At 43.2% G+C, this 23,989-nt stretch overlaps 1 protein-coding gene across 4 annotated transcripts in view; it reads right to left on the minus strand.

Moving 5' to 3' along the window:
* OBSL1 (obscurin like cytoskeletal adaptor 1) overlaps nucleotides 1-23,989 on the minus strand; it is a 181,895-nt gene that overhangs the window by 21,174 nt on the left and 136,732 nt on the right. For 3 of the 4 annotated variants that reach the window (XM_089660629.1, XM_089660630.1, XM_089660631.1), the window contains exons 18-23: nucleotides 20,864-21,139; nucleotides 14,635-14,910; nucleotides 8,616-8,885; nucleotides 6,688-6,954; nucleotides 5,047-5,426; nucleotides 1,672-1,825 (exon numbers count right to left, since the gene is read on the minus strand). In XM_089660629.1, coding sequence (XP_089516755.1) covers nucleotides 1,672-1,825; nucleotides 5,047-5,426; nucleotides 6,688-6,954; nucleotides 8,616-8,885; nucleotides 14,635-14,910; nucleotides 20,864-21,139 — 1,623 coding nt within the window. The remainder of the gene's footprint in view (nucleotides 1-1,671; nucleotides 1,826-5,046; nucleotides 5,427-6,687; nucleotides 6,955-8,615; nucleotides 8,886-14,634; nucleotides 14,911-20,863; nucleotides 21,140-23,989) is intronic. The other variant, XM_089660632.1, reaches the window with a different exon arrangement.

The following is a 23,989-nucleotide window of genomic DNA, read 5'->3' on the forward strand; positions in this document are numbered from 1 at the left end:
CTGACCATTGGGGAACTCGGGCACCGCCCGAGGGCCCGGGTCAGTAGGGGGCCCCATGAGATGTCCCTGGTACCTTTCATAGGCTTTTTTGTGTGTGGTTTGAGTGTGGGAGAGGACACAGGGGCCCCACGATCCCCTATTTCCCGGGGGCCCCATGAGTTGTCAGTCCGCCCCTGGTCTGCACATTAAAGGTTTGCTGAATTCTATGGAAATTGGTGTGTGGACTGAACACGGCCTGCCCCTGTGTACGCTCTCATCTTCTGTTCTGTACCTCTGCTGCCCGCGCATTGCCAACTTCTGCCCGTCTGACCACATTCCTGCCCTAAGAAGACATCCTGCACAAGTTCCTGTTCTTCAGCTTCTACGACATCACAAGATCCTGTTCTTCTGCATGCTACAGGTGCCTGTGCCATTGCATGTCCTGTCCTACCCTGTCCAATCTTGGGGGACAAACAGGACAGGAAGTGTAAGGGCGAGCCCTCTCATTAGTTTGACCTCTACCAGGTAAGTGACAAATGTAGTATCTCACAGAAGTGAATCCACCCCTCACATTTTTGTAAATATGTTATTCTATCTTTTCATGTGACAACCAGGGGCGGACTGAAAACTCATGGGGCCCCCGGGCAAAAGGGGATCATGGGGCCTCTGTGTCCTTGGCCAAACTCAAAAAAGCCTATGAAAAGGTACCAGGGGCATCTCATGGGGCCCCCTACTGACCCCGGGCCCTCGGGCAGTTCCAAATGATCAGTCCGCCCCTGGTGACAACACTGAAGAAATGACACTTTGGTACAATGTGACGTAGTCAGTGTACAGCTTGTATAACATGTAAATTTGGTGTCCCCTCAAAATAACTCAACACACCGCCATTCATGTCTAAACCGCTGGCAACAAAAGTGAGTACACCCCTAAGTGAAAATGTCCAAATTGGGCCCAATTAGCCATTTTCCCTCCCTGGTGTCATGTGACTCGCAAACAGTTTGCTGAAGACAAGCAGACTAAGGACATGGATTACTGGAACCATGCCCTGTGGTCTGATGACACCAAGATAAACTGATTTGGTTCAGATGGTGTCAAGCGTGTGTGGTGGCAACCAGGTGAGGACTACAAAGACTAGTGTGTATTGCCTACAGTCAAGCATGGTGGTGGGAGTGTCATGGTCTGGGGCTGCATGAGTGCTGCCGGCACTGGGGGGCTACAGTTCATTGAGAGAACCATGAATGCCAACATGTACTGTGATATACTGAAGCAGAGCATGATCCCCTCCCTTCGGAGACTGGGCTGCAGGGCAGCATTCCAACATGATAACGACCCTAAACACACCTCCAAGATGACCAGTGCCTTGCTAAAGAAGCTGAGGGTAAAGGTAATGGACTGGCCAAGCATGTCTCCAGACCTAAACCCTATTGAGCATCTGTGGGGCGTCCTCAAACGGAAGGTGGAGGAGCGCAAGGTCTCTAACATCCACCAGCTCCGTGATGTCGTCATGGAGGAGTATGGAGAAGTTTGATATCTTTGAGAAATGGCATGCGGATTTAAAGCTGAAGTCCAGTAAAAGCAAATATTGTCTAAATACAGTAAATGCTTATTGTTACTGCACAACGGATTTGTATTGTAGACTCCATATTTTCTGCACTCTGTATGTGAACAGATGACAAGACATGGTCCACTCACCCAGGACACGTAAAGTGGCAGATGCAGCCAATTCATCCACGTGACACGTGTAAATCCCGGCATCCTGCGGCTCACAATGACTGAGATGAAGGATTCTTCGTCGCCCAACAGAGAACATACGACATGATGAACTGGGAACCAGTTGCTCATCATTCTGGAAAAGGAACACGGGAAAGCGTCAAGAGTGTCCTGTATGGTGTGTATCTTTTCCTAAAGCCACTGCATCCACTGTACCCACAGCCACCCGGTACCCCTACTACTGGATACATTATAAAATATAGTATAAGCACTGGATGCTGGATAAGCTGACGGGTGTCTTTGCTCCACGTCCGTCCACTGGTCCCCACAAGCTTCGAGAGTGTCTGCCTCTGATCATCTTCCTGAGGAACAGGCTGAAGTACGCTCTGACCGGGGACAAGCCCCCACGTGTAGCACTGCCCCTTGGGACAAGCTGGAATATATTATGGGTTCTGCGCTCAATAGATCCAACCCTAAGCAAACCCAATCCCTCTGGCACAACTGGTAATGAATAGCAAATACCCCGCCAAGAAATTTGCTGACACAGGGTTAAATGAAACAAGAACAATTTTATGGAGAATGAAATGCAGTGTAGAGGGGTGGGGTTCCCCTTTCAACTTCAAAACTTACTTTTCTTTTTTTATGCAATGCAGTAAATTTGGTCTGCCACTAGAGGGCTTCACAGCCAAGAGTCTCCGGATGGCAGAGCTGCACTTTAAGCAGAATACAACTGATATCAAACAAATAAACTTACTTATGCTCTATCAATGAAATGTATTACCCACACCGGGGTATGATTCTGCTTCTGAGGGGCGTTAGCCAAAAATCACCTCAGAGTCAGAACAGAATGCAATAAAGAGGTACCTCTAATAAGGCTACTAAGCCAGATTCCCCCACTTCAGTCCTGGTAACGGTGGAGCTCTAGTTGGTGCACGTTTAGTCCTTACAATGAAGTAAATAGCAGCTGAAGGCTTCTTGGAGTTTCAGCTGGTGTGGGTTACATCCAATTTCACTAGGTTTCTGGGCTGAGAGGGTCCAACCTCAGTGTCTAAACGCAACACAAAGCACCCCAAGACCAGGGCAGTCGCAGGATGCAATCTCCCAGTATGTGTCAGTCCCCGGGGCAGACAGTCTCAATTACACTGGTGGTGAGGGGCAAAGCAGGCAGGGGGATGTGTGGCTTGCACAGGGCCCCGGATGGGTGAGATCCCAGCAGTGGGGTGCGGATGTCCCAGTCTATATGCAAAGTGTAAATGGTGTGTCTTACTCTCTCCAGGGGGACAGCTCACCAGACTCTGAACACACAGCAGGGTCCCTCTATCCGCGCTGAGTGCTGTAGTGCCTCCTCCTCTACTTGGACGGGCTCCACATGTCCCTGTCTTTTCTCCAGCCTGGTGTCTCTCTGTTCTCCCCTTCACTTCCTGCTTCCTCCCCCTTCCAGCGTTCTTTGCTGTGTAGTGGATGAGTCATGAACTTGGCAGAATGCCCAGGTTTTACAAATAGGAGAGAGAGAGAAAGGACTGACTGCTGAACATGTGATTCCTTCTGAATCCTCTTGTACAAGGAGCCTGCTACATAATATAAATATAATATATATATATATTATATAAAAAAATATATAAATATAATATATTATTATTATAATACAGGGTTTATATCGCGCCAACAGTTTACTCAGCGCTTTACAATATAACGGGAGACAATACAGCAACACTACAGTTCAATACAAGAGGGTTAGGAGGGCCTGATCCTGGGAGCTTACAATCTAGGAGATATATATAATATATATAAATATATAAGTGTGCGGAATCTTCATGCAGCAGCTGTGCACCAACCTCTAAGTATTTATAATACTGTTATAAATATATATATACTGTATATTTTATATATATAAATCTAGTAGATTTATATATATATAATATATATATAATATATATAAATATTATATGTATAATATATATATATTATAATAAATATAATATAAAATATGGCTTTCACAATTTCACAGTGTAAATGAACCCCTTATAGTAGTGATTTTCTGCTGTTTGTGTACCATAAAGAACAATATTTTTTTTTTAACCCCATCATGACAGGTGATAAAAAAGCATGTGCTGCTACTAAATATTCCATACTAGACATACATGTATTGATTTTCAGACAAGATCTCCGAGAATTTCTGATGGGGGAGAGACCTGTATGTAAACAATACAGATCTCTTCCCTGTCAGCTCCTGCACATTGCTTTGTAAGGCAAAGCATAGCAGAGCCATACAAAGCAGTGTGCTTACAGTGTTACACACACAGCCACCATAGTAAAACAGCACACAGTTAACCCTTTGATCACCCCAGATGTTAACCCCTTCCTGCCCAGTGCTATTAGTACAGTGTCAGTGCTTTTTATTAGTACTGATCACTGTATTGGTGTCACTGGGGATGTCAGTGACACCAAGTCAGTTACCCCCAGTGTCAGAATGCCTGCTGCAGTCCCGCTATAATTCACTGATCGCCACCATTACTAGTAAAAAAAAAAGAAAATTCCAGTATTTTTACCACCATTTGTAAACACTATAATTTTCACGTAAACCAGTTAATTTACACGTATTGGGATTTTTTTCTAGCAAAGACATGGAGCAGAACACATTTAGGCCTAACTTTATGACGAAATTTGATTTTTAAATTTTTTTTTACTGGATATGTTTAACCACCTCCCGCCCGCCATATAGTCCAATGATGGGCGCAAGGTGGTTCTCTTGTTCTGGGAGGACATCATATGACGTCTTCCCATTCTCAGCTCAGGGAGCGCGCAGCGCGGTGATCGTCGGTGCACTGTGTCCCTCGGACACAGCGGATCACCGATCACGGAAAGAGCCAAAGATGTCAGCTCGGTCATGTGATCAGCTGTGTCCAATCACAGCTGATCACATGTAAATACAGAAATGCCGGTTATCAGCATTTCTCTCCTCTCGAGCTGTCACGCTGACAGAGGACCTATACCTACAGGTCTCCACCCCCTTGTTTTCAGAGCTGAAAGATCCTGTGTAAATGTTGCACTTAGAATGGATGTAGGGTACAGATGGCTGTAGATATGTAGGAGGATTTGTTTCATCTCTGTGTATTACCTGGGGCCAGTCACTTCGCTGGGTATATGTAAGGGTTTACAAGCACTTTTAGTTGCATGTCAAGTCCTTTTTGTTCCCCCTTCCTGCTGAAGCACCTCCCAAGCGTCCACTTCTTCTGCCTACCCCTTGGTCCTGCCCTGCCTGTACCACTGACCATTACAGATGATGTCATAGCGCTTATGGCAAATGAGATCAAACTTTGAATGTAACGTACTTCATGACCCACTTTTGGATCTCACCTTACTCCAGGTCACAACAGCCTCTTGTTTGGAGACCTCACACTGGAATGTAGCTAGTCCGCCCTCATTGACCACAAAGTCCTGTGGAGGCTGTGTGATGGTCAGAGGAGGCTCAGTGACCGTCAACTGTGCTGTACTGCGCAGAGTGTCAGTGGTGAAAGCTATGACCGATGAATCTGGGATGCTGAGATCCGAGAGAAGCAGAAAATGTTGACGACCACTTGTCCTAATGTTACAGCGGTCATCAGAGGTCAGACGGACTCCACCCTTCCACCATTCTCCAACCAAATCATCATGGGATAACTCCACCACAAATTCCACATTACTCCCTTCTTCACACTTCACATCTTGAAGGCCTTTCTTTATTGCTATACTGCGTGCTGTGAAAAAAAAAAAAACATCATATAGATCATATAGATCTGTTGGCATTTTCTTTTCTTGCTAACTTCTGGAAATTCTAGTTGTCTGATAGCCATGCTGATCCTTAGACATTCTTTTTCACTGGTAAGCAACAAGCATGAAGCAAGCAAAGTCCAGGTGAAGTCTGAACTACTAATTTGGAAGCTTGTTGCAGATCACTGACCCAGGGGGCATGAAATAGAGAAATTGAGGGGTGCTAGATCTCTTGTTGTTGTTGGGGTTTTGGTTTGATGACTTATTGTCATGTGAACAGCTTTCTATCTTACAGGAGCCTAAGGTTGGCCATACATTATACAATTTTCTTGAGAATTGTGCTGTAGGCTTACCCAAAACCATATAATATGAGGTCAAACCTAAACAACACTTTCAATTGTATCCAATTAGGCAGGCCCTTGCATTACATAGTTGAAGGTAAATCTAAAGGAAATTGGGCAGAAATTGGACAGAAAATTGTATAAGCAGTCAATAAATGATGAGATTTTTTTTTTCCTTCCACAACAGGTGGAAGGAAAGAAAATCACTTTATTCCCCCCATCAACACAGCCAGCCTGCAGAAAGCAATGATTACTGCTAGCTGCTATAGCCATCGGCAGTATTCACGTGTAACAAATCCGATAGGCTGGTTGTATCCATGTCAATCGATGGAAGAAATGGAGTCGATCGAAAGGAGAAAAGGAAGAGAGAGCCAACCAAAGATGTTTGTCCAGATTTGTTTAATTTGCTATTGTATTCTTTGAGAGGAGCCAATACATTTAGATGGTACCAAAGGCCACCTTCATGAGGGCTTTCGAAAAGTGAAAGAAAGCTTTGATTGTAGACATTTGGAAGTATAATAGTCGGTAATACTGTATATTGAGAATAACAGAAATCTACTTTTAGTGCTCAGTTTGGCTTCCAAAATGAGCAATGAAGGAAGACTTCTGTTATTCTCCATAATTTCTTCCTGAATATGTTACTGTCAATTGTCAAGAAACCTATATTCTCATTTTCCAAAACCCCCGATGGAGAAGGAGGTCTGCAACCCCAAAATATGTTGGCGATTTTGACTAAATACAACAAAAAATATCTTTGAAGTGGTGCTCTTTTCTTCAGAGTTCATTGACGTCAGAGGATCAGCATGATTACTGTGTAACTGGTAGATTCGGAAGACAATGCCATAATTCTCTTAGCATAGGTTTCATTTAAATATCTTTAAAACTATGACAGAAATATGACACATACGTAGGATATTAAGGCGGCAATCAGTCCTGTCATGAAGGCTCTCACAGCTGTAGCGGCCCCGGTCGGAAGCCTGGACACAGCGGATAGTCAGCTTGTGGGTGCAGCCCATATCCTCAAATGAAAATTTATCGCTGGGCTGGATAACTATTCCTTGCTTCACCCAGCGCACCTCTCCTCTCTCCGTGGTCACCTGGACCTGAAAGGTGATGTCTTCTTCCTCTTCCATCTCCTTGTCCTCCAAACCCTGAACAAACATCACGTGTGCCTCTGAGAAGAGATAGGGGGCAGTCAGTCTTCCACTCTTATTAAAATGTAAAATCATATGGAGTATTTCCTCCCACTTTTACACAAAGCACAATAGATATCAGAATTAGGATTAAAGGACCAGTCCTCCCAAAAGCACCATTTCAATTATGGGTGAGGTCTGATGGACCAAATTGTACAATGGCTTCCTATATGACAAGATCTTCCTGCTGTCATTACTAGATCTCTTCCTGCCCACCAATGCAGTTGAATGTGTCCCATCCACTTTGAGGTGTCTCTACTCTTCCTGCTGGATTCTCCATAGTAATCAATGCATCAGATATATAACCAGGAGATTCTTACCTGATTAGGATGATCTTCTGGGAGCAAACATTCAATGACAATGACCTCTCTGGTGAACAAATACACTAAATTGTAAACTTGTAAAGGGGTCCTTAACCGATATCTTAACAATTCACTTCCTAGTGCCATTTATAGATTCCTGTTCTGTATCTCTGGTAGAGTACCTCCCTATTAGACCAATGATGTTGCAGAGGATGAAGTATCTTGTTGCTGACCATAGATGGTGAGGGATGGGGAAACAATGTTCCACAAAAATGGCTCTACAAGGACACTTGTACGAGCCAAGTTCTAGATGTCGACTGTTCCAGACTTCACTGGATCACACCTCATGGTTAAACTAACCATCCTATGAACTTCCTTTGAAGTCAGCCCACTATTTCCAGAGTTGCTGGAATGGGTACAAATAACTGACCCATCCTGATGCACAACTGATGGGGATTTTATATTTCCTTACTAAAGTTGTCTCATAATATCTAAGCAAGCAAGCCTCCAACATCTAGTTACCTTAGATAACTTCATGCTATAGGAATGCCATTGTAACCTGACTATATGGACAAGAGAGCTCACTAATTTCCTTGTGCTATCTTCCTTAGAAGGTGATATTGTTTATTAATGGGTAAATCCTACCACCATGTACGTTATATATACTACAGCTAGAACTTGGAATATCATCATGGCAAAAAGGCATCTTTAGTTAATTAATCTTTTTAGATTTCCTAATATTATTACATTTGACATCTGTAGCTGTCATTACTCAATTAAATGTTGTACCTACATGTGTTTGTGTGATCTCTCTTTGCACATCTTGAATACAATCCAAAAAAGTAAACTATCAGGTATCGGAAATAAAATAACAGCTTGAGAAAGAGCATGTGCTCAAAGATCATACTGGCAACCAATGCCATATAGTTGCATAGACATGCATAAACGTTTCTTGGTTTGAGCCTGTACCAGACTTTGTTTGCTGTCAGGCCCCTATGGTAGTCATATTGGCTGGCATGGTCATAATGATACCTTATAGACTGGTGGAGATGATAAAATGTGGCATGCTTTTGGGTGCATTTGGCTTGCTTTGAGATCAGTTTGAGTTCCATCCTTCACAGGTACCTTTGACCTGCAGCAGACCTCCTGACCACTTTCTAGACTTATTCAAGCTGCACTGGCATTCCTACTGATTTAAATAAAGAGAAAAGCAGTTTCGACACAAACAAAAGCCATGTACATAGGCCCGTAAAAGAGTAACTAACATTCAGCTCAACACAACCACATCTCATCGCTAAAGAAAACAAACCAACTTTTGTAGTGTATAATGAGCACCATACCTTGCACTCTGAGCCTTGCCCGAGAGATGAGCCCCTCAGCATTAGCGGTGATGGTACCCGAATCTGAAAGACGGCACCCATGTAAGGTCAGAGAGTGGCACAGTCCATTGCTCGCCATGCTGGCCCTCCGGTCTGAATTCACCGGGGATCCATTCAGCTCCCAGTGAAGAATGACATCATCTGGAGAGACAACACACTTAAAAGTAGCGGTGTCTCCTTCCAGAACAGTGACGTTTTGTAGCGTGGTGAGGAACTCCACCTGACGGGGCGCTGAGGGAAGAGGAACAATGGTGAGAATTTTGGTCCAATTCTTTATACCTAGACACTGAACTAGTTGTTCAAATAAAACATACAAACCAACCCCACCAGCAGTCTACATATTTAGACAGTATGTTTTTATCAGCCATTCTTCAAAAATTAGGAAGTTGATAGACCATAATGTATATAGCAGCTTTCAACCTCATATCAAAGGTGATTTATTTTGTTTTAGGCTTGAATGTTTGTATAAGAGTGAAGTTCACTAAGAAAGACATTTTATAGTCTTTTTGATGCTCTTTTTTTAGCAATAATTCAGCAGCTCTAAAGCTAAACTCCACCAACATCCATTCTCTTTAAAGGTCAGTCCACCTAAAAATTATATATTTTAAATACAGAAGGCTCAGTCACACTTAAAGGCTGGCTCCATGCCAACCCTCCTGCTTGGGGATTGACCAAAGTCCTCTGAGTGTGCAGACCAACCCCTCCTCACCCCTGCCCACTGCTTCTAGAATCTTCTCCAAAATTCTAGAGCAGGGGGAGGCATCAAGGAACTGAGCCTCTCAGCCCTGAGACCATTCTTCAAGATGGGCTGAGTCAGTTCCTGGCTTTCTATAACCTTGGATAACCTTGAGATCTGCCTGCCATTATTTCAGACTCTTTACCTGTCCACCTTGGGATTTTGGGTGTTCCCACCCACCTTTGTGTGTTTTAGCTCCTCCTGTTACAGTCTCTATGATATACAATAAAAAAAAGTATCCAAAAGAATGTTGGAAACCCATTTCTAATATTTCTGTATATTTTGGTAGATGCCGGAGCATTAAATATATCTCTCAGTGAGAATTTGGTAAAATTTCCCAGATCTTCACAACTACTGTGGTTATCCACAGTAGTTGTAAAGACCTGGGAAATTGTAACAAATTGTCACTGAGAGATATATGTAATGCTCCGGCATCTACCAAAATGAACTGAAATATTAGCTTTGGGTAGACTAAGACTTTAATAATTAATAAAATCAAATATATGTAAACAGAGCTGATCTCCAGGGGACCTTCCATCCTGCTCCTGGAACAAAACAGAGTCGGCTGAGCGCCGCTCAGCCATTCATGGGAAGCTTTGTATACTGTGAACAAACACAAAGCTTCTCCTGATTGGCTGAGGCTGAGAGGCGGACAGATGATGTCACGATTCTGTCTCATAGAATACAGAGCTTCCTTTAAATGGTTGACTGTTGCTCAGCCCAACTGTTTTGTTTCAGGAGTGAGATGGGAAGACCCCATCCCACTGCCAGAACACACGCAGTATACTGTAGGTAGCTGAGGCAGCATACAGGTAAAGCGGTTGTAAAGCCTAAAGGTTTTTTCTACCTTCATGCATTCTATATATGAAGGTAGAAAACTTTCAGCATTCTGCTACCCCCACAGACCCCTCAATACTTGCCTGAGCCCGGTTTAGCGATGTGCATGAGAGTGGGTGCTGTCCCAGCTCTCTGCCTCCTCATTGGCTCAGAGACAGCAGCAGGAGCCATTGACTCCCGATGCTGTCAATCACAGCCAGTGAGGAGGGAGCAGGGGCAGAGCAGAGCCCCCTTCTGTATGTTTTATGCACACGCAGATCAGGGCTGAGTCAGCACGCATAATACCCCTCTAGCAAGCGGCTTGCTATGGGGGCACTCGGCAGGGGGGAGGAGCGCAGAGTGCCAGCGAGAAACCCAAAAAAAGGAGAATCGGGGCTGCTCTGTGCAAAACCGTTGCACAGAGCAGGTAAGTATAATATGTTTGTTATTAAAAAAAAAACAACAAAACCTTTAGTATCCCTTTAAGGCAGCGTGCCCAGCAAGCGCACGTTTGTGCAGTAAATTGATCATTTGGGCCTGCTTGGCCGAAATGAACTATTTAAAAGGGACATTAAATGTGGAGATCAGCTTTAATCAAATTCGCCTGCAAATGACTCCAATACATTTCTCTGAAAATGTCCTACACTAAATTTCTCATCCCTAAAGAAATGAGAAATAATTAGATTTTTTTTTTCTTGGATGAATTTTCAAAGAAATACAGTGGAATTGGTTGGAGGTCAAACTCCACTGATAAGGTATAGCACAGATTGGGCACAGATTGGGTAATAAACTGTAAATGTCAATTATAACGTCTTGTTTATCCTGTTTCAGTTATAGTTTCTGTGATGGCTCCCATTTTGGTGGGAAAAAAAAATAATCAAGGACAAGCTGTCATTCACTTTCCAATAATGAATTGTAGAGAAAATCACATAAACACACCAGATTAATAAAATAAACTGCCCATTACTGAAAAAATATTAATCTGATATGTTTTTATGTAATTTTGTGTACTATTCAATATTGTTTCTTATAATTGTGTGTTGTTCCATGTTATAATGTGATTTGTTGTTCTTTTTATAAATGGACTAAGACCACTCTGTGAAGTTATAACATATCCATGGTCCTGATGTGACATACCCACAAAATACGTAAACTGACTACTGGTCTAGTTTAGATGTGTCTGCTACATCATACTTTAGTTATAAATGAAGATTTTAATAGGAGCTACAGTGGCTTTAAAAAGTATTCATGCCCCTTGAAATTTTCCACATTTTGTCATGTTACAACCAAAAACAAAAATGTATTTTATTGGGATTTTATGTGGTAGACCAACACAAAGTTGCACATAATTGTGAAGTGGAAGGAAAATGATAAATGGTTTTCAACATTTTTTACAAATAAATATCTGAAAAGTGTGGCGTGCATTTGTATTCAGCCCCCTTTACTCTGATACCCCAAACTAAAATCTAGTAGAACAAATTGCCTTCAGAAGTCAATTAATTAGTCCACCTGTGTGGCATTTAATCTCAGTATAAATACAGCTGTTCTGTGAAGCCCTCAGAGGCTTGTTAGAGAACATTACTGAACAAATGGCATCATGAAGGCCAAGGAACACACCACACCAGTCAGGGATAAAGTTGTGGAGAAGTTTAAAGCAGGGTTAGGTTATTAAAAAATATGCCAAGCTTTGAACATCTCACGGAGCACTGTTCAATCCATCATCCGAAAATGGAAAGAGTATGGCACAACTGCAAACCTACCAAGACATGGCCGTCCACCTAATCTAGGCAAGGAGAGCGTTCATCAGAAGCAGTCAAGATGCCCATGTTAACTCTGGAGGAGCTGCAGAGAGCCACAGCTCAGGTGGGAGAATCTGTCCGCAGGACAAGTATTAGTCGTGCACTCCACAAATCTGGCCCTTATGGAAGAAAACCATTGTTGCAAGAAAGCCATAAGAAGTCCCGTTTGTAGTTTACAAGAAGCCATGTGGGGGACACAGCAAACATGTGGAAGAAGGTGCTCTGGTCAGATGAGACCAAAATGGAACTTTTTGGCCTAAAAGCAAAATGCTATGTGTGGCAGAAAACTAACTCTGCACATCACCCTGAACACACCATCCCCACCGTGAAACATGGTGGTGGCAGCATCATGTTGTGGGGATGCTTTTCTTCAGCAGGTACAGGGAAGCTGGTCAGAGATGATGGGCAATCTTAGAAGAAAACCTGTTAGAGTCTGCAAAAGACTTGAGACTGGGGTGGAGGTTCACCTTCCAGCAGGACAATGACCCGAAACATCCAGCCAGAGCTACAATGGAATGGTTTAGATCAAAGCATAATCATGTGTTAGAATGGCCCAGTCACAGTCCAGACCTAAATCCAATTGAGAATCTGTGGCAAGACTTGAAAATTGCTGTTCCCAGACGCTCTCCATCCAATCTGACAGAGCTTGAGCGATTCTGCAAAGAAGAATGGGCAGAAATGTCCCTCTCTAAATGTGCAAAGCTGGGAGAGACATCTCCAAAAAGACTTGCAGCTGGAATTGCAGAGAAAGGGGGTCCTACAAAGTATTGACTCCGGGGGGCTGAATACAAATGCCGCCACACTTTTCAGGTATTCATTTGTAAAAAAATTTGAAAACCATTTATCATTTTCCTTCCACTTCACAATTATGTGCCACTTTGTGTTGGTCTATCACATCAAATCCCAATAAAATACATTTACGTTTTTGGCTGTAACATGACAAAATGTAGAAAATTTCAAGGGGTATGAATACTAGTTCAAGGCACTGTAGCATTTTCTTTTCTACTCCTAGAAGCTTAATAGTGTCATCCTATGTTTCCATGCACACTACTTTAGGTTATTAGTATTTTTGAGCTTCAGCATCTAGGAGCAGAAAAATAAATGTTTTTGTAGTTTTTTGGAACGTTTTTCCAGCAGAAAAAAAATGCTAAATGCTCCTAAGAGCTCCTAAAAACGCTCCTGACAGCTTTTTTTCTAGCTTTTAAATTTTTTTTCCTCTACATGTACTGTAAAAATGCTAATAAAATGCTAATACTCCTGAACACTACTAAAAAATGTTATTACCAGCATTTTTTATCTAGCATTTTTTCCAGCTGAACTTAAAAAAAAAATATCTAGTGTGCATGGAGCCTTAACATGCAAAAAAAGTTGTTTTTTTTTCTGCTCCTAGGAGACGAAGCTTCAAAAACACTTCTAGACTACAATAGTGTGCATGGACACATAGGGGTTGATTTACTAAAACTGGAGCACTTGGAATCTGGTGCAGCTGTGCATGGGAGCCAATCAGCTTCTAAAGACGACCATACATGGGTCAAATTCCGAAAGAATTTTCTTTCGATAATCTTTTCTAAGAATTTTTGTTAGAATTTCGCACCATTAGTGGGTCACAGAAACGGCTGATGTTCGTGCGACCATTGAATTTGAGTGATCACATTTTTTGAAAAGTGAACGAATTTCGAATCAATGATAGGAGAATCACGCGAGAAAGAAGAAATGACCATGAGCTGTAACCTGGAAAGAAAAGAAAATTCTTGGCCACGAAAATTCTTTTCTGTAGCAACATGAGGTGAAATGAAAGGCTTGGTTGGTCAAATTTCGAAATCAATGGTGGCACCACTGGATTACAAAACACAAAAAATTTCAGATTTGCAAAAGAAAATTAGTTCAGAATCCAACCCATGTATGGCCTGCGTTAGTGTAATTCTCTGGCCTACCAAAACACAAAGTATCCATTTCAGGTGGGTGGATTACAAAATGCATGAAATATCCTATTTTCTAGGGTAAATTCATTCAGAATTCGACCCATGTATGGCCTGCATAACTTCAGCTTGTTCAATTAAACTTCGGCAATTAAAGCTGGAAGCTGATTGGTTTCTATGCAAAGCTGCACCAGATGTCGCACTCTCCAGTTTTAGTAAATGACCCCCAGTGCATACACTATTTCCTTCTAGGGGTAGAAAAAAAACCCTCATAAGTAGCTGCTAGGAACCTATTTTTCAGCTAGTATGCATGGAGCCTGACAGATGGAATATTTTGCATTAAGATATGAAAATTAAAATGATAAAAGAAACATTTTCAACCCTTTGATTATTCTCATCACTTTGGTTAAAAACAATATTCGATTTGTCCCAACCAGGGGCGGACTGACCATTTGGGAACTCGGGCACTGCCCGAAGGCCAGGGGTCAGTAGGGGGCCCCATGAGATGCCCCTGGTACCTTTCATAGACTTTTTTGGGTGTGGTTGGAGTGTGGGCGAGGACACAGGGGCCCCATAATCTACTATTGCCCGGGGGCCCCATGAGTTGTCAGTCCGCCGCTGGTCCCAACCATTCAAAAATTGAACAACCGTTTTTGAGAACATTTTTAGAACACAAATTCTAACCATGTACAGCCAGTTTTGTTCCTTACCTTCTACACGAACTTCTGCTCGTAGCTGGTCGGAGCCGGCGTCACAAGTGTAAGTGCCGGAGTCAGACGGCCGGACGCTTTGCACAGTGAGCTGACGATGAGCGCCCCGGGCCAAGATTTTTACACGCCCTCCCGACACCAGCTCCTCCCCATCTCTGAGCCAGCGCACCTTGAAGTTTGGCCTTGACAGTTCACAGGCCAAAACCAGGTCATCTCCAGTCACCAACACATGGTGCTCAGGCGTTCCGCTGTTACCCACGATGGTGACAGGTGGCGCTAACGGGGCAGAGAAGACAACGCACAGGTCAAACGTTCTACAATGCAACCGATAAGTCACCACAAAGCAAAACAAAGTGCAGCTTTCATCAGCCCAAAACAGCAAACGTCACTACGGGCAATGTCATCTGAAGATAGGCACCGACAGGGAGGCATTGCAAGCATCAAGGGAATGGGGTTCAGGACACCGGAGCAGCCATAGAAACTGAGGCATCACAGGAGGAGGAAGGAGGCAAAGCAAGACACACGGGTGCATGGAAGGGGGGGGGGGGGTAAGATGAATTGTCCGAAAATCTGATTAGAAAATTCGGCAATGATGTTAGCATGACTAAAAGCAGGCGTCACGTCATCATGGCACTACGAATCATCAGTGAAAACAGGTTAATATATAGGAGCACGCCAATTTTCAGAAAAAGGGACAGAGTTATTGTGTTATGATGATAGAAAAAAATTTGCAGGATCGAACAAGCAAACAGGGAAACTGCACCCAGCAATGTCTGTGGATGGGTCGCCTGAAATACATCCCGATGCTATAGTATGCTACAGGGAACATGATCAGTGCCGGTGTTAGGAGGACAGGAATTTTCCATTCCACGACACAGGGGTCTGGTTATAATAAACAGAAGGGAAAACAGACTGACTACAGGAAATCTGTAGGGGGGCTGTCATTATCCCACTGTGGGTCACCGTATTCTAATTACATTTTAGGCATTTTGGGGATTACCTGACCAGCTATAAATCATAATTAAAAAAAGATTCAATATACTAATCCATTTTGAGCACTTACGAGACTTCCAGACACAGAGCCCTGATAAACACATTTTTGTTGGTTATTCAACTGAAAAATTTTGTAAGAGAGTTGGGTCTTATCCAAATTACATTTTTAAAGGGATTATTTAATGTGTATGAATAGCCAACATTTGAGTATTTATAAAAAATAAAAATCTGCATAGCAATTTGCCCAATGAAAGTGCATGTACATTCGTTCTGAGCAAATAGGTGTAAGCATCGAATGTCATTTGGCTATTACCTGTGTTGGTTGTTTTTCATTGATTTAACATGGAAAGTACCATATTTGGCCATATGATGGTGCTAAGCATCATACAGATTTCCTATGCACATTTCAGATTGCTAGACCCTTGTTTGTTTGAGTCACAATGAGGTACAACCTCTCTCAGGTATTTATTGCTCAACTATATAAAAAGATGTATGGTCACCATGCTAATGCTCCAAGAATCCGTGCTGGTTGCATGATCTAACTTTATACATACAACTTTTACTGCAATCCAATTCATTTCTAACGTAACACATAAGCCCTGATGAAACGCGTTGGAAATCTTTTTTCTATGGAATAGCTAGAAAAATATTGTTTTGAACTCCTTGACCATTGATGTGGCACCCTGAACGGTTTTTGTTTAGTTGGACTTTTCCAAAACCACCAGAGCAGTGGTGGCGAACCAATGACACGCTTGTCGCAATGGGCGCGCAGAGCCCTTTCTGTCGGCACACAAGCCAAGTTTCCAGAAGCCAAGCATCGGATAACAGCGCACATAGGGGCCAATGTGCATGCTCGGAAACAAGTAGCCAGGAGCACTCATTAGTGCTGGTTGTCAGTGGAACTTTGCCCCTTGTGCTGGTGGTCAGTGGGACTTTGCCCCCTTGTGCTGTTGATCAGTGGAACTTTGCCCCTTGTGCTGGTGATCAATGGAACTTTGCCGCCTTGTACTGGTGGTCAGTTGAACTTTGCCCCCTTGTGCTGGTGGTCAGTGGAACCTTTCCCCCCCCGTGTTGGTGCTCAGTGGAACTTTGCCCCCTTGTGCCGGTGGTCAGTGGAACTTTGCCCCCCTGTGCTACTGGTTAGTGGAACTTTGCTCTCCTGTGCTGCTGGTCAGTGGAACTTTGCCCCCTTGTACTGATGGTCGGTGGAACTTTGCCCCCCTGTGCTGGTGGCCAGTGGAACTTTGCCCCCTTGTGCTGGTGGTCAGTGGAACTTTACCCCCTTGTGCTGATGGTCAGTGGAACTTTTCCCCCTTGTGCTGGTGGTCAATGAAACTTTGCCCCCTTGTGCTGATGGTCAGTGGAACCTTTCCCCCTTGTGCTGGTGGTCAATGAAACTTTGCCCCCTTGTGCTGGTGTTCAGTGGAACTTTGCCTCCTTGTGCTGGTGGTCAGTGGAACTTTGCCTCCTTGTGCTGGTGGTCAGTGGAACTTTGCCCCCCTGAGCTGGTGGTCAGTGGACCTTTTCCCCCTTGTGCTGGTGGTCAGTGGAACTTTGCCCCCCTGAGCTGGTGGTCAGTGGAACTTTTCCCCCTTGTGCTGGTGGTCAGTGGAACTTTGCCCCCCTGTGCTGGTGGTCAGTGGAACTTTGCCTCCTTGTGCTGGTGTTCAGTGGAACTTTGCTTCCTTGTGCTGGTGGTTATTGGAACTTTGCCCCCTTGTGCTGGTGGTCAGTGGACCTTTTCCCCCTTGTGCTGGTGGTCAGTGGAACTTTGCCCCCCTGTGCTGGTGGTCAGTGGAACTTTGCCCCCTTGTGCTGTTGGTCAGTGGAACTTTGCCCCCTTGTGCTGGTGGTCAGTGGAACTTTGCCTCCTTGTGCTGGTGGTCAGTGGAACTTTACCCCCTTGTTCTGGTGGTCAGTGGAACTTTGCCCCCCTGTGCTGGTGGTCAGTGGAACTTTGCCCCCCTGTGCTGGTGGTCAGTGGAACTTTGCCCCCTTGTGCTGGTGGTTATTGGAACTTTGCCCCCTTGTGCTGGTGGTCAGTGGACCTTTTCCCCCTTGTGCTGGTGGTCAGTGGAACTTTGCCCCCCTGTGCTGGTGGTCAGTGGAACTTTGCCCCCTTGTGCTGTTGGTCAGTGGAACTTTGCCCCCTTGTGCTGGTGGTCAGTGGAACTTTGCCTCCTTGTGCTGGTGGTCAGTGGAACTTTACCCCCTTGTTCTGGTGGTCAGTGGAACTTTGCCCCCCTGTGCTGGTGGTCAGTGGAACTTTGCCCCCCTGTGCTGGTGGTCAGTGGAACTTTGCCCCCTTGTGCTGGTGGTCAGTGGAGCTCTATTATTGTGTTTTTATTTAAGACAGAAGATGTTAACGTATGGGTTGTTTTTTTCTAAACTAAAACCTCAGTATTCAGGTTTAATTGCCGTGTTGGCACTTCGGGATAAATAAGTGGGTTTTGGGTTGCAGTTTGGGCACTTGGTCTCAAAAAGATTCGCCATCACTGATCTAGAGGCTGCAAAATTTGTTCTTGTAAACATGAGCAGCCTTACCAAAGAAAATCAGCTTGATTAATGCAATTATCTATTATAACACAGGATATTATTATTAGAAGATTTTTTTTATATATATCGAGGCTTTTACAGTTGTCTATGTCCCATTGGAGACATATATATATCTATATATATATATTCTCGATGGAGGGAATTCCAAAAGCATGGTCTTGCATTAGATTTAAAAAAAAACCTGCCTCCAAGTCCAGAACAGTTTCCAAAACGTGCAACAGATTCGGGTCTTAATAGCACAACTTTTACAAAGTAGCGCTATGGCTTCATATAAACTAAAAACAAACATTTCCTTCAGTTCATGGATTAAAAAACTTGAGGTAATATAGCCCAACTCTGTGCTTTAATACAAAGACAGGCAGAGAGCCCATCTCTGTACACTGTAAAGCAGGGCGGTATGTTTGTCATCACTGAAGAAGTTGAGGGACTAGTTCTCCATCAGGTCCTCTCTCTACTTATGATTGAAGGCAGGCAGTGGCCAGTTTCTCTAGTCAATAGAAGGCTGTCTATTGGCAATGGATCCACTCACTGCCTGGTGTCAATCAGAGTGGACCTGATGGGGAACTAGTGACTCTGAATCATCATTAGGCTCCACCCACCCAGCTGCAGCAGTGGAGAGGGACCTTAGCTGCACTGAAGATGGAGTGTCTATATGGACCCGCCTCTCATGACAAATGTTGATGCTTGCCTCAAATTCATGTACTGGTTTCCATCAGGTTCATGAATTTGGGGCACAGACATTTGTCGTGCGGAGGCACAACAGCATTCTAGAGAGTGTCATAGACATTCTTTATGAACTCCCCTGTATTTGTTCTGGTGACCGCTGTCAATGGAACCAGGGGCAGACTGACCATTTGGAAACTCGGGCACTGCCCGAGGGTCCAGGGTCAGTAGGGGTCCCATGAGATGCCCCTGGTACCTTTTTCATAGGTTTTTTTTAGTTTGGGCAAGGACACAGGGGCCCCATGATCCTCTATTGCTTGGGGGGCCCCATGAGTTGTCAGTCCGCCCTTGTGATGCCCCTGGTACCTTTTTCATAGGTTTTTTTGAGTTTGGGCAAGGACACAGGGGCCCCATGATCCCCTATTGCCCGGGGGCCCCATGAGTTGTCAGTCCGCCCCTCAATGGAACAGAGAGTGAGTGGAAATGTAAACATTTTTTATAATTAAAAAATTTTACAGTTGCCGCCAGAAAAGGAGGAGATGAGAAATCTTTCAATGGGGACACTTGCTCTGATGAGAGCTGTCTAAGAAAGCTTCCCTCTCACTTTGCAGAGATTTATTATGACTTCCTGCTACATCTTCAGGAAAAATCTCCCAAAAGACACAACAGGATGTGTAAGAAATGTGGGGAAATTCACTCTATTGACCATAAACTGAGTTTGTGTAATTCCTGTACATGCAGCTATATGCGTAGGGGGTTCTTCCTGGAGCCTGTTTTTTTTTTCTTGGTTTTTATGTGAGTTAGGCAGAAAAGAGAATTTTGCGGCAGCACCAGCAGATGTGATCCGGCATCGCCAGCAGATGCTTTCCTGGATCACAGCAGATGTGTTCTAGCATCATAAGGAGATGAGTTCCAGCATTATGTTTTCCTGGATCACAGTAGATGTGTTCCAGCATCACCAGCAGATGTGTTCCAGCATCGCCAACAGGTGATTTCCTGGATCTCAGCAAATGTGATCCCAGATTACAGCAAACGTGTTCCAGTATCACCAGCAGATGTTCCCCTTGATCACAGCAGATGTGTTACTGGACCACAGCAAATGTGTTCCAGCATCACCAGTAGATGTGTTCCAGCATTATGTTTTCCTGAATCATAGCAGATGTTTTCCTGGTTTACAGCAGATGTGTTCCAGCATCACCAGGCGATATGTTCCAGCATCACAAGCAGATGTTTTTCTGGATCACAGCAGATGTTTTCCTGGATCTCAGCAGATGTGACCCCAAATCACGGCAGATGTGTTCCAGCATCACCAGATGTGTTTCAGCAACTGTTAGATATGTTCCAGCATCTCCAGCAGATGTGTTCCTGAATCACAACAGATATGTTCCAGCATCTCCAGCAGATGTGTTCTAGCATCCCCAGCAGATGTATTCCAGCATCCCTGGAAGATGTGTTCCTGGATCACAGCAGATGTGCTCCAGCATCTCTGGCAGATGTGTTCCAGCATCATTGGCAGATGTGTTCCTGGATCACAGCAGATGTGTTCCAGCATCACCAGCAGATGTGTTCCAGCATCCCTGGTAGATGTGTTCCTGGATCACAGTAGATGTGTTCCAGCATCACCAATAGATGTGTTCCAGCATATCTGGCAGATGTGTTCCAGCATCATTGGCAAATGTGTTCCAGGATCACCAGTTTGCTACTTTAATTCTGACTAGACTATACTTTTAATAAAAGCCTGTTTGAGCAACGGTTGACCCAATTAGTTTCATTTTCATTTCATTAGCATATCAGCCTGTCATCTCCTAATTTAAAAAAAGGTGGAAGACTGTTTTAAAAATGATAACATCCAGCAGATTTTGATGGGTGGAGCTGACCTTTAACATATAGGAGAAGCTCAGTAGAGGGGTGGCAGGAGAGGAGAGGTGAAGGAATAGGAAATATTATGGGGGGGGATGCAGGGTGGGGAGGGGGTGTCAGGGTGTTGGTTGCAGTGCCTCTTCGTCTCTCCTGTTACCTCCCACAGTGACATAAAAGCTGAAGCTCTCGTTGCGGGCATCACATAGATATTCGCCAGCGTCATCACCCGACGCTCCCAGGATGGTCAGTGAGCACTCTGCTCCCCTCTCCTCCACTAGTATGTGCGGATTGTCTTTCAGCCGCTCGCCGTCCTTGTACCACCTCACTTCAGAGTCAGATCGAGACAGGGAGAGTGCCAGCCTGAGGTCCTCAGACACAGTGCACCCCCTGCGCGGCATGATCTGGTCACGCTCTAAGATCACCACTACAGCCTCTTATAAGAACCAAACACCAAGAGGAGTTAGTCCCAGGCAGTAAAGGAGAGGGGACAGAATCTAATTGCAATTTAAAGAGGTTTTCCAGTTTTCAGTATAATATTTCCCAAGCTCAAAAATTGAAAACTAATAGCCATTGCTAAATAAGACAGCTGTTCCTGGAACACTTATCGTGTATCCATGACTGTTCATTTTGTATGTATAAATGTCTTGTTGGTGACATCTAGTAGTAATTCATTGTAGTACAACTTATTTTTATATCTGTAAATGGCTCAATCCAGTTTACCTCTATCTTGGGGCTTGTTGGTTTAGTCCTTAGACATCCCCCCTCCCTTCTTCTTCATCATCCCTTAGTAAGTTACCATCCTTCATAGCAGGTATAGGGCTAAAAGGATAAGTGTCTCTTTCACATCAAATGACCAGTGAACATTCCATGTACTGCATCTTAACAAGTAAAATTGTGTTGGATTAAACTGCTGTGTCTTATTGGAGAGTTAAGCTGTCTGTGGAGGGTGCTTATTCAGCAGGTAACCATACTGGCTGAACGGACCGAGGTCTAAAGGATGTATTGCACTGCATAAAGTGGAGAGTGAAAAGGAACAACATCATTTTGTTGTTGATCATTTTTCCTAAACTAAATGCTGTAAGGAGCGACAGATCTCTATATGAAAAAGTTGCTACAATACATTTCCACTTTGCCATGGCATGTGTACGGTCCTGAGTTTCCGCATGTCCTAGATTACGGTTATGGTTGTGGTTGGGGGCAGTATAACTGTGGCTCACCTGCTATTACCACTGCTTGTGTGAACAATTTAAAGATTGTTACATTACAGATCCTCTAATGAATATAAGAATACAATGCAAGCCCCTCAGTGAATGGATCACTGAGTTATTTCAACTGGAGAAGGTGATTTCTTTGACCCGCCACTGCTCAAGAACTATCAAATTGAGGGACTCTCTGGCATTTCATCTACCTGCTATGTACTCCTGTAGATATGCGACCTCATGAAATCACCCCATTCCCATGTCCCTGACTACTGGTCCCCCCTCCTTTCCCCTTTCTTTATGTCTCTTTCTTGCTTTTTCTTTCTACTTTTCCCTTCTTTCTTTTATTACACAACCTGTCTGAGTTCCCAGGGGAGTAGGACCTGCATAACCTTCTTTAGATCTCGCAGGTCGAACATTAAGCTGGCCATACACTAGTAGAATTTAATTTGTAATGTTTTTGTTTTAGGAACGTTTGTTTGATTTTCTATTCGCTCATGGGGTGAAATCAACATTCTTTTTTCAACGACAGCTAAGAGAAAATTCTAAGGACCTGGATGGAAAATTTTTCTCAGATGAATGAAATTCTAAAAGTGAAGGTGGTTTTTATTCAGGAAAGTCCATTCAACCCAAAATTGAATGTTAAAAACAAATGAAATTTTGAAGTACTTTCGACTGACCTTCAAATCCACCAGTGCATGGACAACTTTAGGCTGGCCATAGATGGATCCGTTTTTTCAAAAAACCAGCGGGCTGATCGATAAAAAACTGACCAGGTTCCCCCATTCACACAAGAGAGGTGGATGGAAGAATCCTCCACGCTGTGTTATAGCATCCTGACAGTGGGGATTCCTCCACTGATCAGAGCTGAACACAAATTTTCCAACAAGCCCATTCCTGAAAAGTTGATCGTTAAATCGACTTCTCAGGAACAGAAATGGCCACTGTTGTATTGAAATTCGGCTGCTCCCTGCTAAACCAGCCAAATTTTGATACAGCTACCCATATGGAAAAACTATATTTTAAAAATATTCTTCCCAAATATATTGCCATATATTTGAAATGCTACATTTCAATATGCAATATATTTTTAAAAAAAATAAAGTAAATAAATATATATATATATGCATATACTGCATGTTGAAATGCGTTTGTATTACAAAATATATGAAAAATATTTTTTAAAATACATTTCAAATATACTGTATGTCTTTAAAAATACAGATCTGCATTTTTGGAATGCATTTACAAATATATGTAAAAATATATGTTAAAATGACTTTTTTATATGTTAAAAAAAATCTGAAGAAAATATATAAAAAAAAATATATTTTTAAAAATATATATTTTTAAATATATTCTTCAGATTTTTTTTTAAATATAGTCTTCAGATTTTTTTTAACGTATAAAAAAGTCATTTTTACATATATTTTTCCTAGATTGTAAGCTCGAAAGAGCAGGGCCCTCGATCCCCTCATGTTTTGCATTGTATTGGTATTGTTCTGTCACATGTTCTGTCCCCCTTTGTAATGTACAGCACTGAGCGAACCATTGGCGCTTTATAAATACTGTATAATAATAATATATTTGTAAATGCATTCCTAAAACGTAGATTTGTATTTATAAAGACATACAATATATATGAAATGTATTTTTAAAAATATTTTTCATATATTTTGTAATAAACTTTTGTAATGGGTATGGCCAGCTTTAGGATGGAGGTTAGGATATAGACTCTGCTTAGACCAGCCTTTCTCAACCTTTTTAACCCAGAGGAACCTTTGAAATAAGGTTCAGATCTCAGGGAACCCCTAGTAAGATTAGTCCTTCGGGGGTCAATGGGAAAATACTCCTTATGTTGGTGGTGGTAAGTATGAAGAATGCTACCCTTAGAGGGGTGGCCAGAATGATAACCTTGCAGTCATGCAACTGGCTCTAACAAGTGGCATTGGACCTGGAACTATGCAGGCACCATCAGACGGGAGGACAGTTAGCCACAACAAGGAACCCCTAGCCAAGACTGGAGGAACTCTAGGGTTCTACGGAACCGTGATTGAGAATGGCTGACCTAGACAAAAGCCTTG

Source organism: Staurois parvus, unplaced genomic scaffold, assembly GCF_062004578.1.
Source record: "Staurois parvus isolate SC_StPar_1 unplaced genomic scaffold, SC_StPar_1.0 ptg001255l, whole genome shotgun sequence".
Taxonomy (NCBI): Eukaryota; Metazoa; Chordata; class Amphibia; order Anura; family Ranidae; genus Staurois; species Staurois parvus.